Here is a 24,977-nt window from a genome sequence, read left to right as displayed (position 1 = left end):
CCATGTATGTCTTAAGCAAGACATTAATTATCCCTGGGCAGTGGTAGTGGTTGTTTTTTTCTGCCGCTTCGTCAGACATGACATCGCATGTGGCTTGCTCCCTTCTTAAGTCAAAAGCCTGAGTGAATGGGGACCTTGCAAGAATACCCTTGGTAGGGTCACTGGAATCACTGGTCCTGCCCCTCTCTTGTGTTTCTTCAATATCCATGTCTCGACTCTTCAAAATGCAATCATCCAGGTATCTCTCACTGATGTTGACTGAGTCTGTTGCCTGTTCTGCATCAAACAGCACACACATGTGATAGAAAACCTCAAGGGCTTCTGGCATGTTTGTACAGTTAAGCAGGTATGCAAAACTGTATGTTGCATACTCCTTTATGCCTCTGTCATTGGTTGTTCTCCCAAAGGCCTGGGAGACTGCCTTTAGTATATGTGTAGAGCACAAATGGAGCACTGTGAAATTTGGAGTGTCTTTGCTTTGTCCCGAGACAATCTGGAATGCTCTGCAAAGGTATGCAGAGACATCCTCTTGGTTAAAAGAGATGAGCACACTGTTCATCAACGCCCAGCTGTAATAAGTCTCTATTTGTGCAATTTTTCTAAAATAAAAACAGCCTCCTCTTGAACTCCATAAGCCAGTGAGATAGTGATGGAACACTATGGCTGTTAGTAACAAGCTCCGCGACTGGCAAAGGCGGCTTGTCCTTGCCCATTCCAGGCAGAACCAGGGCATAATATAGCACCCTTTTGGCCTGATTGGGGACTTTCTGAACTATCCCACCAGTTGCATCAAGGTAGAGGGTAGTGGGCATGGATCCTCTCAAATGTTCCGCCAAAATTTGCAGGCCTGCATCTGTATATAGGTGGATCGCAAGAGGGTCAATCTGAACAATCTGTAGATATCCATTTGATGACGCATGTCTACCACTCTCTCGTATTATTCTCTGAGTGAGCATTAGCTCGAACAATTCATCATTGTGAAGCCTGGCTACAGATCTGATTTCGGAAGATATTTTTTTAAAAACATCCTTTGTAAGGCTTCTGGTTAAATTACCCGCCATGATTTCTTCCACAGGTGTGTTTTTCAACAATTCATAATAGCAATTGCTCAACGTCCTGTACGTGTCTTTATCATTTGGTTTTGTGTGCTTTTCTCCCTTTTGTCTTTCTGCCCCCCGTCTTTGTTTCCTTCCCACTTATTTCTGAACCTTAACTGTCATCCTCTGTCTCATCTAGTAAACTTTCTCTGTCTTCTTCATTTGGTACAGAGCTTTGTATGGATGTATTGAACTGTGGTTCGCTCCCTTCAGTTGTGCCATCACTTTCTTCACTGGACTTCACTCTTTGTACTTCTCTCTCCCTTGTCTTTGTCTCAGAGTTTTGTCCGTCTTCACCGTCACTTGCCCTGGCTCATTTAACTGTTGGTGGTGTCTGTGTTGTCCCTTTATGTGTCTGAACCTTGACGTCTGTATTACCTGTCTCTCTCTCATTGCCTTCTCTCCCTTAATATGATGATATCCAAACAGAAATTCAAGTAGTGTTATTCATGGGTCATAACATGTCAATTCAACCAGGGCCCACACACTTAGGTCTCAAACAATTATGAAAAAAAGGTGTACCTATGTTACCCAGGTGACACACTATAAAATGGAAGATGTAAGGGCTAAGCTACACCAGGCGTGTAACTGAAGCGTTCCGTTCGCATTGCGTCTGTTACCAAAATTAGCTTCCATTTTAATCAATGGAAGTAGCTACACCAGACGGGACAGTGGGATGTACATTCGAAAAAAATAGACCATTCATCTAATATTGATTTTACGCGTTGCGAACGGAACGCTTCAGTTACGCGCCTGGTGTAGAAATTCAACGGTGAACGGTAATGTGTTTCTTTTTAATAAACTGCCTGTACACTTACAAAGTTCTCAATGCTTTGGTTTACATGTAGAGACCCTCATTATGCTCCTGTGTAAGTGTGGTGCTATTTTGAGCCTTGTTAGTGGTATAGCGATTTCTTTCTACTGTACGTGTGCCCCGAAGGCTAGCGTTAAACGCTAATAAGCGGTTTGCAATAAAACTGGTCACATTCGACTAGCATGAAAATACATCCCAGCGAACGGTCGAACTCGGTACACATGTGTTATTAACCCCTAGGTTCATTTTGCACCGGAATTGTCCTTTAAGTAGTTTTCAAAAAAAATGAAATGCCCGCAGTCTGCTAAAAAGTCCCATACAGTACATTTATTATGTGCTGTAACGTTTCAACCTGGCTGGGTCTTCCTCAGGCAAAGGTTTTGCCTGAGGAAGACCCAGCTGGGTCGAAATGTTGCAGCACATAATAAATGTATGGGAGTTTTTAGCAGACTGCGGGCATTTCATTCTTTTTGAGTTCTAGTTCCATTTGCCCTGCATCTCACCGGTGGGGATGCACACTACTACAACTACTCTTAAGTAGTTTTCCTACTGAAATGAATGTGATTCTATTGATTTATGGTGAAAAATTCACAACAGAACAGCACAATGAAACAATGGAACTAACACATTTTGGTCTGTGCCATGAAAAGAAAATTGTATATAGCAGAGGATTCTGCCCCTAACCTTTGGTTATGACGAATGACCAATAAATCATTCATTCAAACATAAGTAGTAGTATCACACAAAATCAGTAAAGAACAGTAATAGGTGTGTTTTACAAACCCATGTTGCTTCCCTCAGATTATGACATTTTAAAACATATTGGCTGACAGGGCAGCAGAAGGATGTTCAGCAAGGAGAATTGGAATTATTTTAGAACCTTCCATGTCTCCTAAATCTGGCATATCAGTTTGGAATTTAGAGAAGAATATCTGTCTTAAAGTAATTCATATTGACTACAAAAATATGACTTAATCTCTGGTCTCAAGTAGTTCTTTCATTTACTCTAGCTCAATTATATGGTATACAGTAGGCTTAAGGTGCCACATTGGAAGGGTGGATGGGCCCTTAACAGCAGTTAATTTGTCTAGCATGAGGATTTTTGTACTTTGTTGATGTTCTCAAAAGGTTTAAAGTCTGGTTCAAGTATTTTTTCCCCCTAAAATGTTTCCTTTTTGGAGTGTTAACTGCTCAGACAATTTGACAGTGCTAGAAGGCATCCCCCACTGATCTAAACAGCTAGAAATAGTCTATACTGAAGCATCACCACCTGCACCTAGCCGTTAGCTACAGTAGCATCACAGTCTTAGACAGTTACAATTCTACCTACAACATACATTTTAGTTGGGAATCTACCTGTTTGCAACACATCAGTGCGGACTCCTGGCCGGTCCTGTTGCCAAATGACCTTCAACCACTTTTGAAGGTTTTTCTTGTCTTTCTTAAATAGAGCAAGTGTCACAGAGGACCACTGTTCTGCTGAGACATTCTCACCAAATTTGTGAATTTGACGACATTGTCTCTTCCTCCTGCCTCTCGCCAGAGGTCTTTCTCTTTGTTTTTATGGCCACGTTTGAACCGCCCCATCATCAACAACTGTTAATTCAACTCCTCTCCCATGTGGTCTAACTTTTTCTTCATGTACATTTGGTCAGTATTATTCAAGCTCATGTTCGCCACCTACTGGTCCTCAGGATTTCTGTCAACCTGCATTGTGGATTATGAACCCAGTTTTTTTTTTAAATTAGCAAGGATTAAAGTTCTCCGTCGTACGACGGATTTCCGTCAATTTGATTTTAGAAATATTTTCTAATATTATTCTAATATTTGAGATCGATGCAGATCCGATGAGAAAAAAAATAGGAGGGGGGGGGGACTATCACCTTTTCTTTTCCTTTTTTTAAGGCAACTACAAATATTAGGTCCGATGAATTAATGTGTGTGATGGTAAATGTTTAAAGACCTAATAGTGTTCTTGAGAACTTTCTGTGTCTCAATCAGTGACCGCTCAAGAAGATAGCCTACCTCAGCCATGAGTTCCTCTTTGTTTATGTTGTAGCTACACGCTTGTCTCATTGGCCTGCTGGGTATACTACGAAGCACGTTAGACATATCTAGGCTATGTAGACATATCGAGGCTTGACAAAGCCTTGACTCAGGGGTATACATTAAGTGATACTACAATTGCAGTTATGTGATATATTTGTCAAACTAGGCTTTCAGCTCAGATCTGTGCGCGTTCTCGTTGTTGGGATGACTTTGGCCAATCGTGTAACGTGGAGACGCACAAGACCGCCTCTATTTAAAAACAATTACTTCCGCATTCATGAGCGATAGCTTAATCTACACTGCGGTCATTTTTTGTGTCTAACCTATAACATCAAATAAATCAATTGTCATCAGTTGTTGTATGGTATGCACGTCCATAGTGGGATATTTGCACGCACAGCACTATTAAAGCGCATTCGAGATCCAAAATGTTAGTAGAGGCGGAGCTCCATCTGTAAGATATATGACAGAATTCTACACGTGAGATAACTTTGTTTTTAAGACAATCGATTGGTCAGTGGGCGGTAGATTACACGATTTGAGCTATAACTTAGGGTGCATTCAGAGCACCTCGGAATGACAAGGACCGCCCCCATGGCTACTTTGTTTTTCCGACAGCAAGTGTTCAAGTGCTTTGCCATCGGAATGTGTGACAAACACGGATGCCACAACAAAGGGTAAAACATACACTCACTAATCCTAAACAAACAACTGTATTTGCTTAAAATATAGTGTAAGATGCTCGTGAAAGAAAGATATGCAGCTTTCAAGTGACAAAAACGGCAAATTCCCAAGTTCACATTAAAACTGTTGGACATGAAAGGCCACATGGACTACAAACGAACTACAACGTGACGACAAAAGTGATGACGAGCCCCTAACTGGGCAACTCTGTTAGCAAAATCTAGCCCCAGTTTCCGACCTCTGACCATAGACAGTAAAAGAAATGGACGAACAGACTCCGTCGTTTTCAATGGGAGGGCACTGAGTCAAATAGAACGATTTTTCAGTTGGTCCCCCCAGTACTGCGCAGACTCACACTTAACTTTGTGACGTTAGCCATCGAACTGAATCTTGTAACTCATATGATAGATACACAGAAATTCTTCTCACACTTCCTTCGCCTTCAAAGTCATCAAAGTTAAACATTTATTTATGTATTATCATCCTCACCAAGTCGAGTTAATGTTGAAGCTACCACACATGATCATCTTCAAAAACAGTCATGCTAAAACAAAACAAAGTTATAGCCTTGAAGCTAATCTTCTTTCCACTTTTCCGACCTACGGTCAATCCATCGAAAACCTCTGAAATGATTAGTGCCCTTTTTAAAAAAAAATAGGTTTACTTTTTTATTATTATTAGGTTCCCTGTGTGTAATGCTTTACCTTAACATACGGTCGTGTATGCTAGGTTTTGCTTATGAGTTACCGTCAGACAGTAAGGTGGACTGAGCTTCTTATCCAAACAATACGGTTATCTCCCTACGGCGCGAAAGAGAGATTACGCCAAAGCTAGCTTCCCTCCAACCGAACAAGCTAACCGTTCTTCTTACGGGTAACCAACGTTACGGACGAGGTAGTGGAGTCTGTTTTGCCTTTGTAGTGTTTATGTGGATTACACAGAAGCTACAATATCGACACAGGATATATGTTATATGAAGTTATGGTATTTCAAAAAAATCCTACAATGAATGGACTTCTATGGGAGTTAGCAGAGAGGTGGTCCCTCCAGCCTACGTCGATTCTTCTACTTCCGGGAATTCGCCTGCCCCCTTGCCTCTGACTCACACATTAAGTGACGTGAATGATGCGGAATGATGATGTTTTCACTCGGAGAAAGGTTTTTCCGAAGCCCATGAACGCTAGGTTAGCACATAACCTCCTCCCGACCAGAGGGGTATTTCACAAAGGCAGAATTAAGACATCCAAGATAAGTGATAAAGCGAGGTTTGACATAGCGTTGTCTGGTCATCCTAGCTAAACTCGTTTCCCTAACGCCAATCCAAGATGAGTAGGAGCAACTATGTCAAGCCAGATGAAAGTAATTCAGGATGTGTGCGCGTTCTCGTTTCTGCTCCAAAATGCTCACGGTTGGAATAAAAAAGACGCGGAAAATAGCGTCATTCACACAAAGTGAACAACCACTTTTGATATAGACTAACAATGAAGTAAAGTTGTCATTTTTGGAATGGGGAATCATGGCTATTTCTGTAAAACAGCGGGAGTAGGCGTGGTAGACCAACTGAATGCAAATGTACGTATGCACCCACGTGTGAGTGCTTTCTTGTCTCGGAACGCAACGTCATTAAGAAAGCGATTGCCTCTGCAAAGATGCATGATATACCTTAATATTATAGTTGAAAATACCTCCGAGAACTTGCCCCTCCACTTCCAATCAACTACAGTAGGCTATTCATCAAACGTCTATCAATAAAATAAGCAAACAAAGAGTACCTAGGCCTATGTTAATAATTATAAGGCTATCACAATTAAAATAATAACTATATGGTAGTAGGCAGACAATCTGTTTTGTTTTGCGAGCAAATACATTTAGCAAATAGTTTATAAATGGAATAAAGCTCCTTAAAAATTAGCACGGAGGTCTGATGTGAATGACAGCTAGCTGAACCAATAAGACGACATAATTACCATTAGAATTAACTTAGCTTGGCTTGGCTAGGTGCAGAGAATAAATCCCCATGGTAACTTATGTGCCATCTCTTTTGTGAAACCAAGTCAAGGCTAAATTCATCCAGGATAACCTAAAAATCCCAGCTTAATCCCTTATCTAGGTTTTGTGAAATACCCCTCAGGTTTGGTTGACAGCATAAGATACCATGGTGATATAGCGACACTAAAACAAATCCATTTTCGTGTCACAGCATACCCTAGCTTTGAGCGCAACATACCTCGCTAACCCACTAATCGAGATTCGTAGTACACCCCACTGGGGCGTTTGCTTAAAAAAAAAGAACACGTATGGAGGACTAATAACGGTCTAAAAGTTGGATTATAGTGACACAATCGAGAAAGCTGATGAGGTTGGCCAATCCGTTTAACTTTTTTGGATATGATATTGTGAGCTCTATGTGCGAATTCGGAGAAGAAGCGTAGGCTGTGTTCTTTCCGTGCATCAATGTAGACAATTTCTTACTTACTATCGCGAACTCTTGTCAGGGGAGGTCATTCATTTTGGGTGTCACCTATGACTTGAACAGATAGCCTGCTATGCCACCCCATGTAGGCTACTATTATTGTTACAGTTTTTAATCAATGCAACTAACATTATGTGTAAAGCGACGCAATGTAAACCGTATGCAATGTATTATCCCGTCTGTTATGACATGTACAACAATGTTTTTCACAATTTGCGACGGAAGGTTTTGACTGAGCATGTTAACATAAAATAATAATGATATTGTCAACATCGCGAAATTTTTAGTAAGGGGGTCAGTCGTGTTTGTGACGCACAGACAGCCTTGTAGCCTATTTTGCTTAGGCCTCACTTTTAACGACAGTAGGTTGTGAGTGTATGTTGACAAAAAATAACCATGCAATCAAAATAGTCAACTTAAAACTTTGCTATAAAATATTATTAATTTATAGCACAAAACCATAACCAGTAGGCCTACCAGAACCTCGCATATTAGCGTCATTTGTGTGCGTCTATTTGGCAAGGCCACTAGCTGTCATGGATGCGTTGTTGCTAAAGGAAGGCAGGTGTCAAAAGTTAAAAAATAAATGGAGATGGGCGGCTGTTGGAAATGGGGGAGAACTAACAAGCCATGGTGTAAAGAAATTAAAGTGCCAGGGGCAGTGTTGGGCAAGTTACTTCAAAATCGTAATGTATTATGTATTACTTATTACTGTCATTTCAAAGTAATTTGACCTTATAATATTACTGTCTCTGAATTGTAAGGCATTACACTACTATTGTATTACTTTTAAGTTACTTTTACCAAAATATCTAGAAATATGGATTTGGAATTCTAAATGCAGTTTATAATGCTCAATGCAGCTCATTCCTTCTAATGGAGGGCAATGTGGTATAACATAATGACTGAGCTAGGCTTAAGGCTAACAACAGTAGAATGCAATAGGCGCAGCGATGGCTCATGATGCAATACAAGGAACAATCATAGCCAGAATTTTGTTAAAAGCAGACAAAAGGTCGAAGTCTGGTCAATTGTGATAGAAATGCTGTAACTTTAGGCTTAGGCCTACTCATTAAAATCAACAGAGAGCCCACTACCTGTATATTGTTACTGTAACCCAAAACTTGTCAAGATAGACTACACAGTGCCGCTGCTGGCCATTTTGGTGCCCTAACTGGTGAAATACAGTATTAACCTAAGTAGGTCATCATATGGTCAACTATAAAGACGTAGGCTAATCTGCCTGTTCTCAGGGATGGGTAGTATTTCTGAAACATGTAATATGTATTTGTATTTCAAATACAAAATAGTATTTTGTCATTTGTATTTTATTGGGTTGAAGAAAATGGCTCTGTGTTTTGTATGGTTTGGAGTCACTAGGTCACATGATGTCAAAGCTATTGACAAAAAAGACTATGAAGGTAATTCAGAAGGTACTTTTTAGACGGTCCCTAAGGTCGGCTGGGAGCAAGTAGACAGGTCATCTGTTTGTACATTGTCTGCAAACACGGGGTGAAACCGGCCGCATACATTTTTTTTATCCGAATATCAAATATCAAACTAACTTCACCTCGGTTATCTAGAGACGCATTTCATGAAGGCCCTTTTGGACATGTCAGTTATTTGGACCACTGGGTAAAACGGCATTTTGTTTTAGACTACTGGTATTTAATTTGTGCATTGACAATTAAGTTGAATATCATATGAACTAGATGACTAAACTCTTGCATATGTAGAAAAAGAAACATTCACAAAATGACATCACCTCTCTTCTTGATAGCTGTTGAAAACTGCATGGATCTGACAGGGATTGTTTTGTTTAATAATAAATAAATACATAAATAAATAAATACATTATACTGCTACCTTCTGCTTTTCCCAAATACAATGTAGCCTACAGATGTACCTTTCATCAGTCCAGTTACAATGGATGGACTGATGAACTGCCCTACTTGTGATTGTTTAGAGATTTTAAAGGTTTTATAACAATGCTACAAATTTTTTGGCAAGTGCTACAAATCTATTCACCTTTGCAGCACCAGTAGGCTACTTTCTCTGCGGCCCGCAAGCACACATGCCAAACAAGCATACACAAAAGTTTTAAGAGTGGGGGATGGAGTAGAAGATGGAGATAAATTGATTAAGTTAATGTGATTTATTTTCGCGGAATGGATGTACAGGATTGAGTGGCGGTCATATTTTGTACTCACCGTACATCTAGTTATTTTTAAAGGAACCATATGTAAGATTGTGGCCAAAACTGGTACTGCAATCACTTTCAAAATACTGAAGAGCGGTGTATCCCCTCCCCCTCCCCCCTGACTTGAGGTTGCCGACCCGGATGGCGAAACACTACTGACTTCGTGATTAGTAAATAGGTGGAGGGTGGCGCATCAGGCCAAAACACAACATGACATGACAAAACACAACATCAACATCAGTTGAGGGCTGCAACTTCACTTTTTAAATGACAATATCCTGGCCGGACTACTGTTGTCAGTGATATAAGTATTTGAAATGAACATGATTTCTTCATGTCTAGTGAAATACCAGGCCATTTTATGATTAATTGAAATATTTTTCTTACATACGGCTCCTTAAAGTATAGCTTGTATGGAAACTGGAGTACATAGTCAAGATCATTTTCAAATGAAAATACTTTCATTTCATACTTTCCTCCTTAGTATCGTAATAAAGAGTTGTTTTTTTGTGAGACATAATATGAAAGTGACTAAGATGCATTGTATGCCAAAATCAGTGATTGTGATGAATTATAATGGCCTAAATCCGGTGACCTGTCAAAAATTGTAACCTGACAGCACATGGACAACAAATGGGATAAATATTGCCTTCTTACCCAGGGTTCCACTGATCATATGGTCTCATAATGATTCCCAGTGACTTCCCAGAGCCAAGTGTAAAATGGTGACCAGGAATTATGGAACATCCTATAATACCAGAATGAACATTTCCTGTTCTAAACATAAACAACAAATCAGAACCTGCTATTTCATACAGTACATAGTCAACAAATGAGAGGAAACAGTTGTGTTTTTTCCCCAGCGTTCCACTGGTCAGGGCGTCTCCCCGCCGTCATGCCCGAGAGCTGCCTGCTCATCGTGGTGGGCCTGCTGGTGGGCGGGGCCATCTACGGTGTCCGCCACACGCCCCCACCCACCCTGAGTGCTGACGCCTTCTTCCTGTTCCTGTTGCCGCCAATCGTGCTGGACGCTGGCTACTTCCTGCCGGGAAGGCTGTTCTTCGAGAACCTGGGCACCATCCTGCTGTACGCTGTGGTCGGCACGATGTGGAACGCGCTGGGCATCGGGTTCTCGCTGCGCGGCCTGTGCCTGGTGGTGCCCGGCGAGGCGCTGCAGGGCCTCTCGCTGTTCCACTGTCTGCAGTTCGGCAGCCTGATCGCCGCCGTCGACCCTGTGGCCGTGCTGTCCGTGTTCGAGGAGATACATGTCAACGAGCAGCTGCACATCCTAGTGTTTGGAGAATCACTGCTCAATGATGCAGTCGCCGTGGTAAGGGAGTGAGGGTTTTGTGTTGAGTCTCTGACTATATGCCAAGGAAGGTGTTTCAGCTAGCAATATATTTTCAGTGGAGTATCTTGGTTGTAATGGCATCTTCTGTTATATTCTGCTCCTTTGGTGTTCACTCAAACACTGAATGTCTTTGACACACGCATATATCAGCATTATGACATGCCCATTCACTAGATGCAACACCCAACCAAGTCTGTGTACTGTACAGCTGATGCTCCACTGGAAGGCTGAGGGCATATATTCCATTGAGATTAATGTAGACAAAAAATTTGCTTCAGCAGGTGAGATGTGGGTTGATCCAAAGAAAATGGTTTGCTAACCTGCTCTGATTGGAATGTGCATTTTTTGAAGGACCTGAGCAGTTTAAGTTATGTGTGTGTGTGTGTGGACTAGTATCATTCCTTCATCATTTTGATCACAGAAATGGACCCCTCATCTGACCCCTGATGTCTCAGTTCTTATATCTTCTCCCTTGACGTCCACTCCTCCTCTCCCAGGTGACGTATAAGCTGTTTGAGTCGTTCCTGCGCATGCCGTCTCTGAGCAGCATGGACGTGCTGGTGGGGGCCTTCCAGGTGCTGCTGGTGGGCGCAGGCGGCGTGGTGGTGGGCGTCTTCTTCGGCCTGGTGGCGGCGCTGGTCACCCGCTTCACTGCCCGCGCACAAGTCATCGCGCCGCTCTTCGTCTTCCTCTTCAGCTACCTGTCCTACCTCACCTCCGAGATGCTGCACATCTCCGGAATCATGGCGTGAGTTATGGTTGGCTGCCTTGGCGATGTGTGTGGTTGAGCAATTGTTGTGGATGATAGGGAAAGATTTAGTTAAATGCAGGAAACAATTTCCCTTTCTTCCTCAGTGTAGTTTTCTTTAAGAATGTGTAAACCCAGGGGGCGCTGTGGCCCAGCTGTTTGCGTCACCCGTGCCATATTCATCACATTTAATCACATTTAATCATTTAGCAGACACTTTTCATCCAAAATGACTTACATATGTCAATTCCATTATAATAGAATAGAATAGAATAGTTTATTTTGCCATTGCTTTACAAACAAAAGGGACTACTTGTCATCGGAGCAACTTAAGAGTCTTGCTCAAGGGCGGTAAGCGGTGGAAGCTGGGAATTGAACCCACAACTTTTCAGGCTACTACATGCTAGCCGAGCTCCTTAACCACTATGCTATGTTACCACCGGCCCTATTCAGGTCTGCGTGCCCACGGGGACCCGGGTTTGTGTCCAGGCCGGGTCATCCCACCCCATCTCTTTCTCCCGTCGCTTCATGTCACTCTCTTTGCTGTCCTGTCAAATTGAAGGCATAAAAGCCCCCCAAAATAATTTAGTAGGATATATAAATGTTGGTTTTCATGCCCATTTACATGCCCACAAAGTGTAGCGCTGTATCTGCCTGGCTGCATTAGCTGCTGGCTTGCACTTCTTTTGAGATTGTTGAGTGATAGGCAACCTACAATATTAATACAGAGTTTAATTGTACCTTGTGTCTATTTGTGTGTGTGTGTGTGTGTGTGTGTGTGTAAGTTATGTGTATTTGTAAGACCTATGCCAATTGCTGCTGTAATACTTAAAGGAGAAATCCGGCGAGTTTTCACATAGATCTCTGCTTCTTGAGGTCACCAAATTCTGTCGGTACAAAAAACAATCGGTTTTACCTAGCTTAAGTTGCTACAGCCAGCAGCTAATGCAGCCAGGCAGCTACAGCGCTACACTTTGTGGGCATGTAAATGGGAGCTCACGGACATGCCCCCAGAGTGTAGCTCTGTAGCTGCTGGCTGTTGCAACTCGAGCTAGGTAAAACCGATTGTGGTCAACTGTGACCTCGAGAAACGGAGAGGTGACCTCGAGAAATGGAGATCTATATGAAAAAAACTCGCCGGATTTCTCCTTTAACATTTCACTTTGTGGATGTACTGTATAAAGTAACCTATCTAACGGTCATTATAAGAATAGAAAGACTAAAGGGAAATTGTTGTGTCTTGTTCTTCTGTGCCTTTGCATGTGCAGTATCATGTCTTGCGCGGTGAGCATGAAGCAGTACGTGGAGGCCAACATCTCAGAGAAGTCGCACACGACCATCAAGTACTTCCTGAAGATGTGGAGCAGCGTGAGCGAGACGCTCATCTTCATCTTCCTCGGCGTGTCCACCATCCAGGACAAGCACATGTGGAACTGGCCCTTCGTCACCGGCACGCTCTTCCTCTGCCTGGCCTGGCGCGCTGTGGGTGTGTAAGAGGGCCGGTGGCAAGTTCCTTCTCTGACTGGACGCGTCCCAGCTCTTATCTTCTCCCCGCTGTTACTGGTCCCCTGTTTCTTTGTCCTCTACGTGCCTCCACACTTCTCAGTGTTCTTGCCTTCTCACATTCTTACACAGAACTGTGTGTGTGTGTGAATTCATTGAATTTTGTTACAATTGTATTTAGATCCAGTCATTGTACAGAGTACATGCCAGGGCTCCCAAGGGTCCTGGAATTTCTGGAATTTTGGAAAGTCTATTCAAGACATGGAAAGTTAGGGAATTTTATCATTTGGGGGCAAAGTCATGGAATATCAGTGAGCAGTTTAAAATGTACATGGCAAAATACATTAATACAAATATATTTCCACTCAGAATTGGTGTATATCTGGTTATTAGCTTTACTGCTTGCTTGAGTAGTTGTGGTAAGCCCAACTTAGTTTATTCAATGCCCATTTATTCATCTCCCACTCTAAAAAAGTAAAACGCCACATGACTGTTCTGAAATCTTTTGTCGGTATTGTACACTTCATTATATAGTAAAGGTAGGTATAATAAAGCTAGGTCATGGAAATTCAGGTTATTTTGTCAGGAAAATAACATTTCACTTACAGTGGGAACCCTGACATGTGCAAAGCCTATAGAACACAGTTTCTAACCAGACGTAAAGTACATGAGAATAGTATTATTTACAGATATGCACCCCCATACCAACACAGCTGTCTGGGCAATTCCACGCAAACTGTCACGTCCATAACACCAACACAATGACATGGTATGGTATGATGTGAATGATGATTACTTGAAATTTGAGCATTCACTCTTCTTGGTTGTAGAACTTACATGAAAAACTTTTCACATACTCATTCGCATCATACAAATACCATGGCATTTAGGACGTGACAGTTTTGTGTGGAATTGCCCCTCTACATCCTCAGAGCTAATATGGACATAGTCACTAAACAGAGAAATAGCTCAGGGGCTTTCTTGTGCTGTGAAATCCAGTAGCCAGCAGTACACACACAGTGTGACTGTATTACCTAATCAGAAAACTGTATTACCTAATCAGAAAACTTTCCCACTTTGTTGTCTCTGTTATATATTATACATGCAAAAAAAAATGTTTTTGCATGTTCCTCATGTTTCACTCTCTCTGCCTCAGTCATACCTGTCTAATGTGCCTAATAGGTATGACTGTTCAGTTTACAAAATTGCCAACGCATTTGAAAAAAAGTCATAGTGATGATAATTAATTTTTGATGATAATTTTTTTTTTTTATCTTCTTTGATGATGTTACATTAATGTAATATAATTTGATGACATTACATGCTGATACATATTTTGCATTTCCTAGTGCTGTTTCTGACGTCTGTATAATGCCAGCACTCAGTGAGGAAATGGAGCTCTGTTTCAACTGCACTGTAGTTGCAGAGAGGGCACAACTTGGCCTCTCTAGGGAGCCAGGTCTGTGTTTGTTTCTCCAGGTTGTGCTCACTGAGTTTGTACAGTACCGTACATTGTCAAGGCTTTTGAAAACTGTTGTCTTCTTTCTCACCTGCCCTTCTCTATTTCAGGTGTGCTGCTCCTGACAGCCGTGATCAACAAGGTGCGCCGCAACACTGTGACGTTCAGGGACCAGTTCATCATCGCCTACGGTGGCCTGCGAGGGGCAATCTGTTTCTCTCTGGTGTTCCTCATGGACGACTTTCCCATGAAGAAGCTTCTCATAACAACCACCATCACCGTCATCCTCTTCACCGTGTTTGTGCTGGTGAACCATTTTCACGTTTTCTTCATTCGGACCATTTCAGTTGCATTCAAAGGCATTCATAGGGAGAGAGGCTATTATTATATGCTTAAAACTACATCTCAGCCAGCAGGGAGATAATCTGATTGTGCGTTGCCTAGTGTTAACAGACGTGCATACCTGCGTGTGAGTGAGGAAGAGAGTCTGTTTTGGAAATTAGAGAGGGTGTGTCTTTAGGTAATCTGATTGTGCATTTGTACGTGCCTGTGTGTGTGTGTGTGTGTGTGTGGATTTGTTGAGGTTGTATCTTTGGGTAATCTGATTGTCCATTTGTGCATGTGTGTGTGTGTGCGTATGCATGCATGCCCCCTCCACTCTCTCTCCCTCTTTCTATCCCTGCGTGTGTGTGTGTGTGTATGTGTGTGTGTGTGTGTGTGTGTATTAGGGTATGACTATTAAGCCTCTTGTGGAACTGCTGGAGGTGAGGAAGAGGAGTGATCTAGATCTTCCCTCACTGGGGGAGGAGATACACTGCAGAGTGAGTGACCACACCCACATACCCACACCCCATACCCCCACACCCACACCCACATACCCACACCCCATACCCCCACACCACACCCACATACCCACACCCAATACCCCCACACCACACCCACATACCCACACCCCACACCACACCCCATACCCCCACACCACACCCCCATAAAACGTCCAATGCATTTCGTTCCGATGTGTCTGAACCCGAGTATCATTTCAAAATATTTGTCCGAACCCATACCTACACCACACCCCCATAACCCACACCCTCATATCCCTACACCACACCCCCATAACCCACACCCTCATATCCCTACACCACACCCCCATAACCCACACCCTCATATCCCTACACCACACCCCCACCCCCATAACCCACACCCTCATATCCCTACACCACACCCCCATAACCCACACCACATTTACACTGAATATACAGCACACTGACAATGCAATATTATATGTTTATGTTTTTTATGTACTGTATGCTGTCTGTCTATATGTGAGCTGGTTAGTGACTTATTACACAGTTTTAGGTTGTTTTAGACACTTTGCCTCTGTCCTGCAAACACATACACACATACATAACCAAACACACTTTCTGTTTTATTTTCTGTTCTCTGTTTCTCGTAGGTTTTGGACCACCTGATGACTGGGATTGAGGAAGTTGTCGGCTACACCGGTCAGCACCACTGGAAAGACAAGTAAGAGCTCAAAGAGCCGCTCACACGCCGTTACAAGATTGTTAGCTTTGTTAAATCACAGTCTCTTATAGCATCTGAGATAAAAGGTTTTCACAGTTGACAAAGACATCCAGGCTAGCTTCACATACCAAGAAAAAATTTCCCTTTCCTTTCATGATGAGTAATTGAATGCAGAGAATTGCCCTTCAGGCTCTGGATCTATGTGATTCTATCACAGGATTATTGTCAGGGGATGGGAGATCTGTAAAACAAACAGGCTTCTCTCTTTTCTCTCTCGTCGCGCCTTTCTATGAACACACTGCTCTCTAGGGACAGGAATTAGTGCTGCAGAGACACATCTTTGTCTATTACGGCATTTAATGGATCCCTACACGGCCTAATCTGAGCCTGGAAGCAGCTTATTGTCTCACTCATGACCTGATTGGGCGATCTGATGCCACCGTTCTAATCTCACTGAAGCCTCAGGTTCTCATGTAATTACTTCAGATGACCACAAGGGGGCAGCCCTAGACTTATTAAATCTGTAGGCAAACTTTTACAACTAACTGTAAAACTGACGCGTACAAAAAATGTAAAGTTGTTAATAACTGCTATTCATGATTGTAATGGTTTTTTTGTTTTTCAGGGAATTGCTTGAACAAAATGTTTTACAGAGTGAATGCTCTTAACATTATGTAATTAGGTAAAGAGTAGCCTTTACTGCCTTTACAGTATATCTGTGGTAAATGGACTGCAATTATTTAGTGCTTTTCCACTCTTCCTCAAAGCACTAAAATGTATGATTTCTTTTTTTTTTTTGAGGTTTGACCAGTTCAACAACAGGTACCTGCGTAAGTTCCTGGTCCGTCAGGACAAGCAGCCCAAGTCTAGCCTGGTGAGGCTCTACCAGAAACTTCAGCGTCGTGACCAGAAGAGAGAGGAGATGAGGAAAGACGAGGAGTGTGTGATGTGAGCAACACACCAGCACACACCGAGGCACTCAACACACACTCTCACCCCCCCCCCCCCCCCCACCCAAAACATGTTAAATAATATTAATATTTCTGTGTGTGTGTGTGTGTGTGTGGGGCACAGGGAAACTACTCAGAGCCGGGTTTTGCTGCCAGAGGAGATGGACAGCATCAGGAGGATTCTCACCACAAATCTGTATGACTTCAACAAAAGGGTGAGTGTGTGTGCGTGTGTGATTAGGACACATGTTAGGATTTGAGTTTTGTTTTTTAGCAATGACTTACTGTACAATGCTGGGTGCAGAAATGTCACTCCTTCACAACTTTACCATAACATACCAAAAGCAATAGCCAACCCCATTTTTTTTTTGAATCCACACGTAACGTTAGTCACTTAAGAAAAAACGCTTCCGACTGCTTTTTGGAACAAGAACGCTGGCAGATTTTTTTTCATACTGAAAAAGCGGTCTGCATAACTTCTTTTGTCAGAAAAAGACGCTAAGTCTGAACGTACCCTTAGGGAATTATTAACAGTTATTAACAAAAGTAACAGCACTGATCAACTATGGTCCGTTACTCCACAAGTAAAATGCATGTGCAAATAGAAAAAAAGGGGGTCCAAGGCACTCTTCTTCAAAAAAATATAAAAAGCTTTATTTAACTGGCTAATTCATCATAGAACGTTTAAAAACATAAGGAGAAGCAACCCACGCGTAGCGGCACAAGCAGCCTTCTTCAGGGTGTGCAAATGCATGTGCATTTAAGGCCTTTGTATGTTCCTTTCTTGGCCGTAAGTGGCTAAATGTATCTTTCCATGTGTTTCCTCAGCATATGATGGCTTATAGCAGACACGAGCTGTCTCCAGAATTCTTTATGGACAACACATCACACCACTCCTTGTGCAAACCTCAAAGCCTGGGAGACCAGACACTCTACCTTTCTCACACCCTTTCAACTCAGGTATAAACACACACACACACACACACACACACACGCACACACACACGCACACACACACACACACACACACGCACACACACTCACACACATGTACATGCACACACACTCTCACACACACACACACACACACACACACACGCACACACACTCACACACATGTACATGCACACACACTCACACACACACACACACACACACACACACACACACACACATACACACACACACACATACATGTACACACACACACATACCCAGACAACGAGGTTTCTTTCAGCCTCACCCTACCTTCAGACCCAAAGCTTCGCATATAATGCATAATAAAGCTTTTGGTTGCTATATCACAAATAATAAAACACTTTACCACAGAAATAAAAAAATAAATATGTGTACATTGTATGATCCTTAATTTTTTGGTCACACTACTGACACACATTCATTTGTGTATATGAGCTGGTCCATTTAGGTGTGATTTTGTTTATATATACATGTATGTGTGTGTGTGTGTGTGTGTGCGTGTGTGTGCGCTTGTGTGCTTTACAGTACGAACATGAATATGAACATGAGACATACAGAGATGGCCACAGATGTCTCTCCAGGTCAACAGGTAGGTGGTGGAATTATAGTGTTGTTATAAATGTGTGTGTGTGTGTGTGTGTGAGCGTGTGTGCTGTGATGGACTGTATGTGTACACGGATGATAAGATACAGTATGTATTAGATGCACTTGCTTAGTGATGACTGAGTAGATTGAGCAGCTGTGCCATTCCATACACACACACACACAAACACAAACACAAACACACACACACATAAAGTAAACCAACCAAACATGTTTGAACATTCTGTAAGAATGAGAACACAGAGAGAAATAGAATGATCCCCTCTCAGAAATGACCCTATTTGGTATTGAGGGAAAGTCACTTCATCAGAATCATTTACATCAGAGGTTCAAAATGATTAATAATGGCCCGGAAGCGGGACAAATATTTCATATCTCTGCAATGTATTAGTGATTCGATCATTTTATGGGAGCATCAAACATTGTGCAGATCTATCTTTTGATTTTTATTTGGATGTGCGTAGTGCGTACCCTGCTTTTGTTTAATGATTTGATAATTATTTATTGTGTCTAGTGTGTATGAAATGTTTTCTTGTCTATATCATCAACATTCTCTAATATTCTTATTAAATTTGTATAATTAATACATTTTCTTATATCTTACATGCTTGGTGAATATATTTGCTACAACTAATATATTTCCTACGATTCTATGACCAATCATTTTACTATATTCAACATACCAAAGTTTTTACTATGTTCAGTATACTTAAATATTGTCCATTGTACTTATACACTGACTTGCCCCTTGCTCCATAACTATTTTCATATCTGATCCCTAATTGCCCTACCTTAGTGTGCGTCTCTCCATCCTTTCCGGATCTAGAAGGGGCCCTGCTCAGCCACAACGGCCCCGGAGAGCTGCCTCGCGATGGGCATACAGATGCCGACTCCGCCCCTGGTGCTGCTCCGGCTCCTGGTTCTTCCCTGGCCCGCAGCTCCACCACCAGCGCCTGCAAAGTGCCCAAGAAACTCAGCTTCATCCTGGAGAACGAGAGAGACAAATAGCAACAAGGTCGCCAAAGAAAAGGACACATAAGAAAGAAGACACACACACACACACACACACACACACACACACACACACACACACACACAGAAAAAAAAAAACATAGGTTTCAGTGGCTGGTAGTGTCTGGATGAACTTTTGTCGATGTTTGAGGAGAAGTCTGTATATAAGATTCTTTCCTGCATTCTTTTATTGCATGTTTTATAAGAAAGGTCTGTATATAAAATGCCTTCTTGGCGAAATGTTCAAACGATTGTGACTGACTCGAAATGTTTCACTCAAGACGGAAGGAAGATGGTTAAATATGTGAATTGTGCCTTTGTGAATGCACTGGCTTTGGGTGGGAGGGGGTGAGGGATGAGGGGTAATTTTAAAGGCTAAATTAGATTTCATTAAAATGACTGACAAAGTTATGAGAAGTGTTCTTGTATTATTCCCAAACATAAATTCTGTCAGCAGGAGGCAATGTTGAGCTGCAGTTGGTGTAGACCAGTGGGTCCCTACCCTATGCACTGATGGTGTATCTGACAGGAGCTGGGCACTGGAATAGTAAAACGGCAATGTTCTCATATCAGTGTATGATGGACATATTGGATATTGATCAAAGTGTCTTGAAGATTTGTTAGGTCAGTTTGAGAGTTTGCGTCATTTGAAGCAAAGATTGTTGCGCATTACCCATTCAATTAGAAATACAGCATGAGGTTCCCATTGTTACACATTGTATATCAGAGCATGTTTCTATTTCCACGACTGTATAATACTGTAACAATATTTTACTTTAATATTTTTTTACTTTATTCAGTAAAGCTAAACTCAAAAGATAGGTACTGTCTGAATTCAGCGCTTAAAAGTGTTGATGTTAGAGAAGAAATAGGTACATGAAATTAAACAGCATTCTCAACTAATTTAAAGCAAGATAACATTCATCTGTCTGTGGGTGGTGGACAGGTCCTTAATCAGAAATAGAAAGTATTTATTGGAGTAGTTAATAAAAATAAGCCATAATTTCCCAAGATGCAGTTGTATGTCAGGGTTTAGGCTCCAACTGGTCTGCCATTTTTTGTTTATTTTAGAGATTAAAAGGAGGAGTAAATGAATGAATGAAACCTTTATTGCCCCAAGGGGGAGTTTGTCTTGCATTTGGGAGCCATAAGTTACACAGAGCTAGACAACACTTATACAGACTCACACATTGATACATAGAATAGCACTTATACAGACTCACACATTGATACATAGAATGACAAACAAATCCAAAAAACATACAATTTTAAAAAAGTGTGTATGCATGCTTTAGGATGGTATCAACCTGTCTCAATTCAACCTATTTAACAACTGGATGCTCCTTGGCACAAAAGATGTAATAGCTCTGTTTGTGTATACCTTCCCTCCAGCATGTAGTCAGTAAAATATTCGCTCAAGAATTATTGCATTGTTTTCAACTTCATGACCTTTAAATAAAAAAGTGCAATAATAATTCAGTTTTCTCAAACAACGTGTATTGAAGATTTGGCGAGACATATTCCTTTAGAGTTTTTTGTTAACTATAAATGGGAGTATTTAGCATTGTCTACTTATACTTTAAATAGATGCCAGCCCAAAACACTTTCATCTTAAGTCTGTCACTTCCCGGCCTTGGTGCCCCAGAGGTGAAAGAATGCGGGAGAGTATGAGTGTGTGCTTGGCATCTCCAGTCTAATTTATTTTCTGAGTCCCCTCCAGGAGTGACACAGAGGAGCTAAATGGACCGGATAAATAAACACAGAGAGGCAGGGGGGGCGGGAGACATCCCATAATGCCAAAGGCTTCAGAGGTACTAAGATCCAGTGGACTCTGAAAGTGTGTTGTCCAGTCTGAAGTTCAGGGCATAAGAAAACACAAAAGCCAAGCTACTCACGTAAGCCATGCATTTGAGTGCAGACTGTCGGCCTGTATATTCTCTCTGTGTTGGTGTGTGTGTGAGAGAGAGAGAGATAGATAGAGTGTGTGTGTGTGTGTGTGTATGTGCTTCACCCTGAGTAACTCACACCACGGCCTCACAGTCCTCTGCTTACTCTGCGTCCTAAAATAGATGCCACCCCTGCTGCCCCCCCCCCCCCCTACCACCACCACCACCACCTCACACACACTTTCCCCCCTCTCTACTCCCCTGCACTCATCCCCATGCTTCCAGCCCCTCCTCAACCTTCCCAGCTTTCTCGTGTTGTACACCACTCTCCCACGGCTACTACTCCCTAATCCGACAGCATGAAGACCGGGGTGGCTGCCTTGGTCGGGGGCATCGTGGGGGGGCTGGGGGTGCTCTGCTTCCTCGTGGCTTTCGGCACGGATTACTGGCTCCTGGCGAGCGACGACTGTGGCAGCGGCCACTACCCCACATTGCCGGGGACTACAACAACAACAACAGCAGCAACAACAACAACAACAACAACAACAACACCACCTAACACCACCGATGCCGCCACTGCCCCCACTGTCCTCGTCGCCAACGCCACTAGGACCAACATCTCTGAGGTGAGAGAGCCCCTTAAACTCCAAAGAGTTCGTTTCTGTAATCCTCTCTTAGCTTTTGAGAAAAAGAACATGTCCAAAAACAACTCTTAGCAATATTTTTTTAGCTGTGGTAGTTTGAGTGAAAGTTGGTCAGAAAAGCCTTCTTAGCTCTGTCATGGTCTATTTTGCCTGTATTTATGTCATAAGCTGTAACAGTACACCAGGTATTCGGGGACAGTGCGGCGTGGCTACATTGGTGCTCAGGCCGGCACGCGAGTGGGGCCCTCGGCACTGTCAGGGGTCCGGTCTTCTGAGCCCCCTCTCACGCAACACACTACACATTTAAGCTGTCTTTGCACTGTAACAACAGAGCACTTGTGTCGTTGTTTAGGCCTGTTTAGTTGAAAGATACAGAAAACCTCTTAATAAGTGGTGCCAATCCAAAAACGTCAGTCCAAATGAACTTGATTGTCTGTAGTGTGTTTCAGCTTTTTATAAAGCAAAGCACTGTTTCAGAACATCACTTTAAGCAGATGGATTTGAAACATCACAGTGGACAGTCTGGTTGAAAGTGACAATGAAACTATGCATGTCACAGACACACATACCAAGATAGAGTAGGCCTATCTGTGCCCAACACTACAGCTCTCTGATAGAAAGGCAAGATAAATCTGTAAATAAATCTGTGACTATCCCATCAAAAATTTATTCACAACCTCTCCCCCCCTCTACTGACTGCTGGACATTTGAGGTGAGACAGCTGAATGTTAGGTTGCTATTGGCAACATCACAGAGGAGGGTGGGCAGTTGTGGAAGGGAATCCCTAACCAAGATTGGTATTTTGGCTTCATTTATAATAACATGAACAGTTCTATGGTTTTCTATGGGATATTAGGACTAATACTGTAGATGTTTTTTTTTACTTTGTAGTCATTGTTCTATCTGAACTGGGAGGAAACTGGCATGGCCTTCTGCCTTTGAAGAGCTGGGATTTGTCAGTAAGGAGTGCACTCTCACTCCTTTTGGATTTAGGGCTCAGAGCTGTTGACATTCCCTGTGGAACAGTGTGTGGGTGTATGGGTATGTGTGTGTGTGTGTGTGTGTGTGTGTGTGTGTGTGTGTGTGTGTGTGTGTGTGTGTGTGTGTGTGTGTGTGTTGATGACAGACGTGGAGCTCTGAGACAGCTGGCAGAGCTAACGACAACTGCAGAGAGACAGGCAGGAGCAGAGTTACAGGAGCAGAAGTCCCTCTTCCTCTCACATCAACAAATGCCTCTCTGCCCTCACATCACATACACACACACACACAACCACACAGCATACACATTGACATGCAGAGAATAAACTCACTGACACAGACAAACACAATGACACAAATAAACATAGACAACCAGGGATGTTTGAGTGATCTAAAGAGACTTACCCACAGTGGGCGACTGACAGACTAAGAGAGAGAGAAAGAGAGAGAGAGAGAGAAAGAGAGAGAGAGAGAGAGAGAGAGAGAGAGAGAGAGAAAGAAGGTGTAGGCCGCAAGCAAAGTATGTCAGCCAGGTTGCAGATGGTAGACCCTAATGACTCCTGCAGATCCAAATGGTGGGTGACACCAACACACACAGAGACACACACAAATACACAAACCAATGCACATTGCACACATACACACACACACATACGCAGAATGCACTCACTCACATCTCACTGTGAGGCAGATACTTCTTATTTAGAGAGTCAGACTCAGGACATAGCCACAGAAAAGCCTGTCTCAATGTTAGCCAATCAGGGCAATCTGAATCTCTCAGGGGGCATTTGGATGGTATCCGGAGACGAGGTACATGCAAACAAATCTCCCAGTCGCTGCTGTCATGAGCACTGTAACGCTAAACTTACCCTCTCACACATCACTCACACGCCATCTCCACAGTAGGCGTCCCAGGACCCACACCACGGCCAGCCAACCATGCTAATTGTTAGCGGCAGCGCTCTAAATCAAGCATTCCTGTGGGTGAACTAGCTAGCATTCCTATGGGTGTATCTGAGCACTGTTAGACTTGCTGTTGCTGCTCAGATACAGTACTCCTGCCATATTATTAAATCTAAAAGTGCCAATCTGACCATGTTTGTGACCAACATGTCAGTTATGAAATAATGTCCTGCAATTTCAGTGAGTAAACTTCTGTGTACATGCAGAGAAGACAGTGCCAGGCAGGCACTATACAAGACTCAACACTAGTGGGGCCATGTTTACTGGGGTATTGATTAGGCTGTATGAACAACTACAGAAAAACACACATACACTACACACATGCACTCACCATAAAATGACAGCAGGGGAGTAACTTTTATATTATCTGTCTAACTTAGTAACTTAGACTGTCTCTCTCTTTTATTTACAGACACATGGGGAGAGATACACTACCTACATTCACAAATCAAATCACACACCATAGTGAGAGAAAGTGCATGTGTGTGTATTCGCAGACAACTTCCCCCAACCACACACACACGTCCGCCCTCCACAACGCCTTATGGGCCTGTGACCCACTTTCTTATGGCCAGACTGGTGAATAGATCAGTGCCCTGTAATTACAGCTCAGTAACTTACCGACGGCTTCACACGTGATCCTAGCAGTGTCAGTCTACCAGTAACTTACCGACGGCTTCACACGTGATACTAGCAGTGTCAGTCTACCAGTAACTTACCGACGGCTTCACACGTGATCCTAGCAGTGTCAGTCTACCAGTAACTTACCGACGGCTTCACACGTGATCCTAGCAGTGTCAGTCTACCAGTAACTTACCGACGGCTTCACACGTGATCCTAGCAGTGTCAGTCTACCAGTAACTTACCGACGGCTTCACACATGATCCTAGCAGTGTCAGTCTACCAGTAACTTACCGACGGCTTCACACATGATCCTAGCAGTGTCAGTCTATCAGGACCCGACCCGTCCTCTGCCTCAGCGCAGTGCCACTGACAGCTTTATTTAAGTGATAGCACAGCTTGAAAGATGACACAAATGACATGGTGTGCTTAAGTTAA

General features: G+C 42.7%; 2 protein-coding genes across 2 annotated transcripts in view; both read left to right on the top strand.

The window, feature by feature from the left end:
* The window catches only part of LOC143132896 (sodium/hydrogen exchanger 2-like), a 36,323-nt gene extending 16,879 nt beyond the window's left edge, over positions 1-19,444 (top strand). Inside the window, exons 5-15 of the mRNA XM_076292720.1 lie at positions 10,181-10,647; positions 11,166-11,416; positions 12,685-12,902; positions 14,489-14,685; positions 15,107-15,199; positions 15,835-15,905; positions 16,707-16,853; positions 16,980-17,070; positions 17,684-17,815; positions 18,359-18,422; positions 19,263-19,444. Coding sequence (XP_076148835.1) covers positions 10,181-10,647; positions 11,166-11,416; positions 12,685-12,902; positions 14,489-14,685; positions 15,107-15,199; positions 15,835-15,905; positions 16,707-16,853; positions 16,980-17,070; positions 17,684-17,815; positions 18,359-18,422; positions 19,263-19,444 — 1,913 coding nt within the window. The remainder of the gene's footprint in view (positions 1-10,180; positions 10,648-11,165; positions 11,417-12,684; positions 12,903-14,488; positions 14,686-15,106; positions 15,200-15,834; positions 15,906-16,706; positions 16,854-16,979; positions 17,071-17,683; positions 17,816-18,358; positions 18,423-19,262) is intronic.
* Positions 19,445-21,692: 2,248 nt separating this feature from the next.
* The window catches only part of LOC143133162 (transmembrane protein 182-like), a 9,844-nt gene continuing 6,559 nt past the window's right edge, over positions 21,693-24,977 (top strand). Inside the window, exon 1 of the mRNA XM_076292932.1 lies at positions 21,693-21,959. Coding sequence (XP_076149047.1) covers positions 21,693-21,959 — 267 coding nt within the window. The remainder of the gene's footprint in view (positions 21,960-24,977) is intronic.

The sequence above is a fragment of the Alosa pseudoharengus genome, unplaced genomic scaffold (genome assembly GCF_046254945.1).
Source record: "Alosa pseudoharengus isolate Yale_2024_CS ecotype anadromous, Long Island Sound unplaced genomic scaffold, YU_APseudo_1.1 YU_APseudo_1.1_scf_19, whole genome shotgun sequence".
In the NCBI taxonomy this organism is placed as follows: Eukaryota; Metazoa; Chordata; class Actinopteri; order Clupeiformes; family Clupeidae; genus Alosa; species Alosa pseudoharengus.
This window is presented reverse-complemented; position numbering and strand designations above follow the sequence as displayed.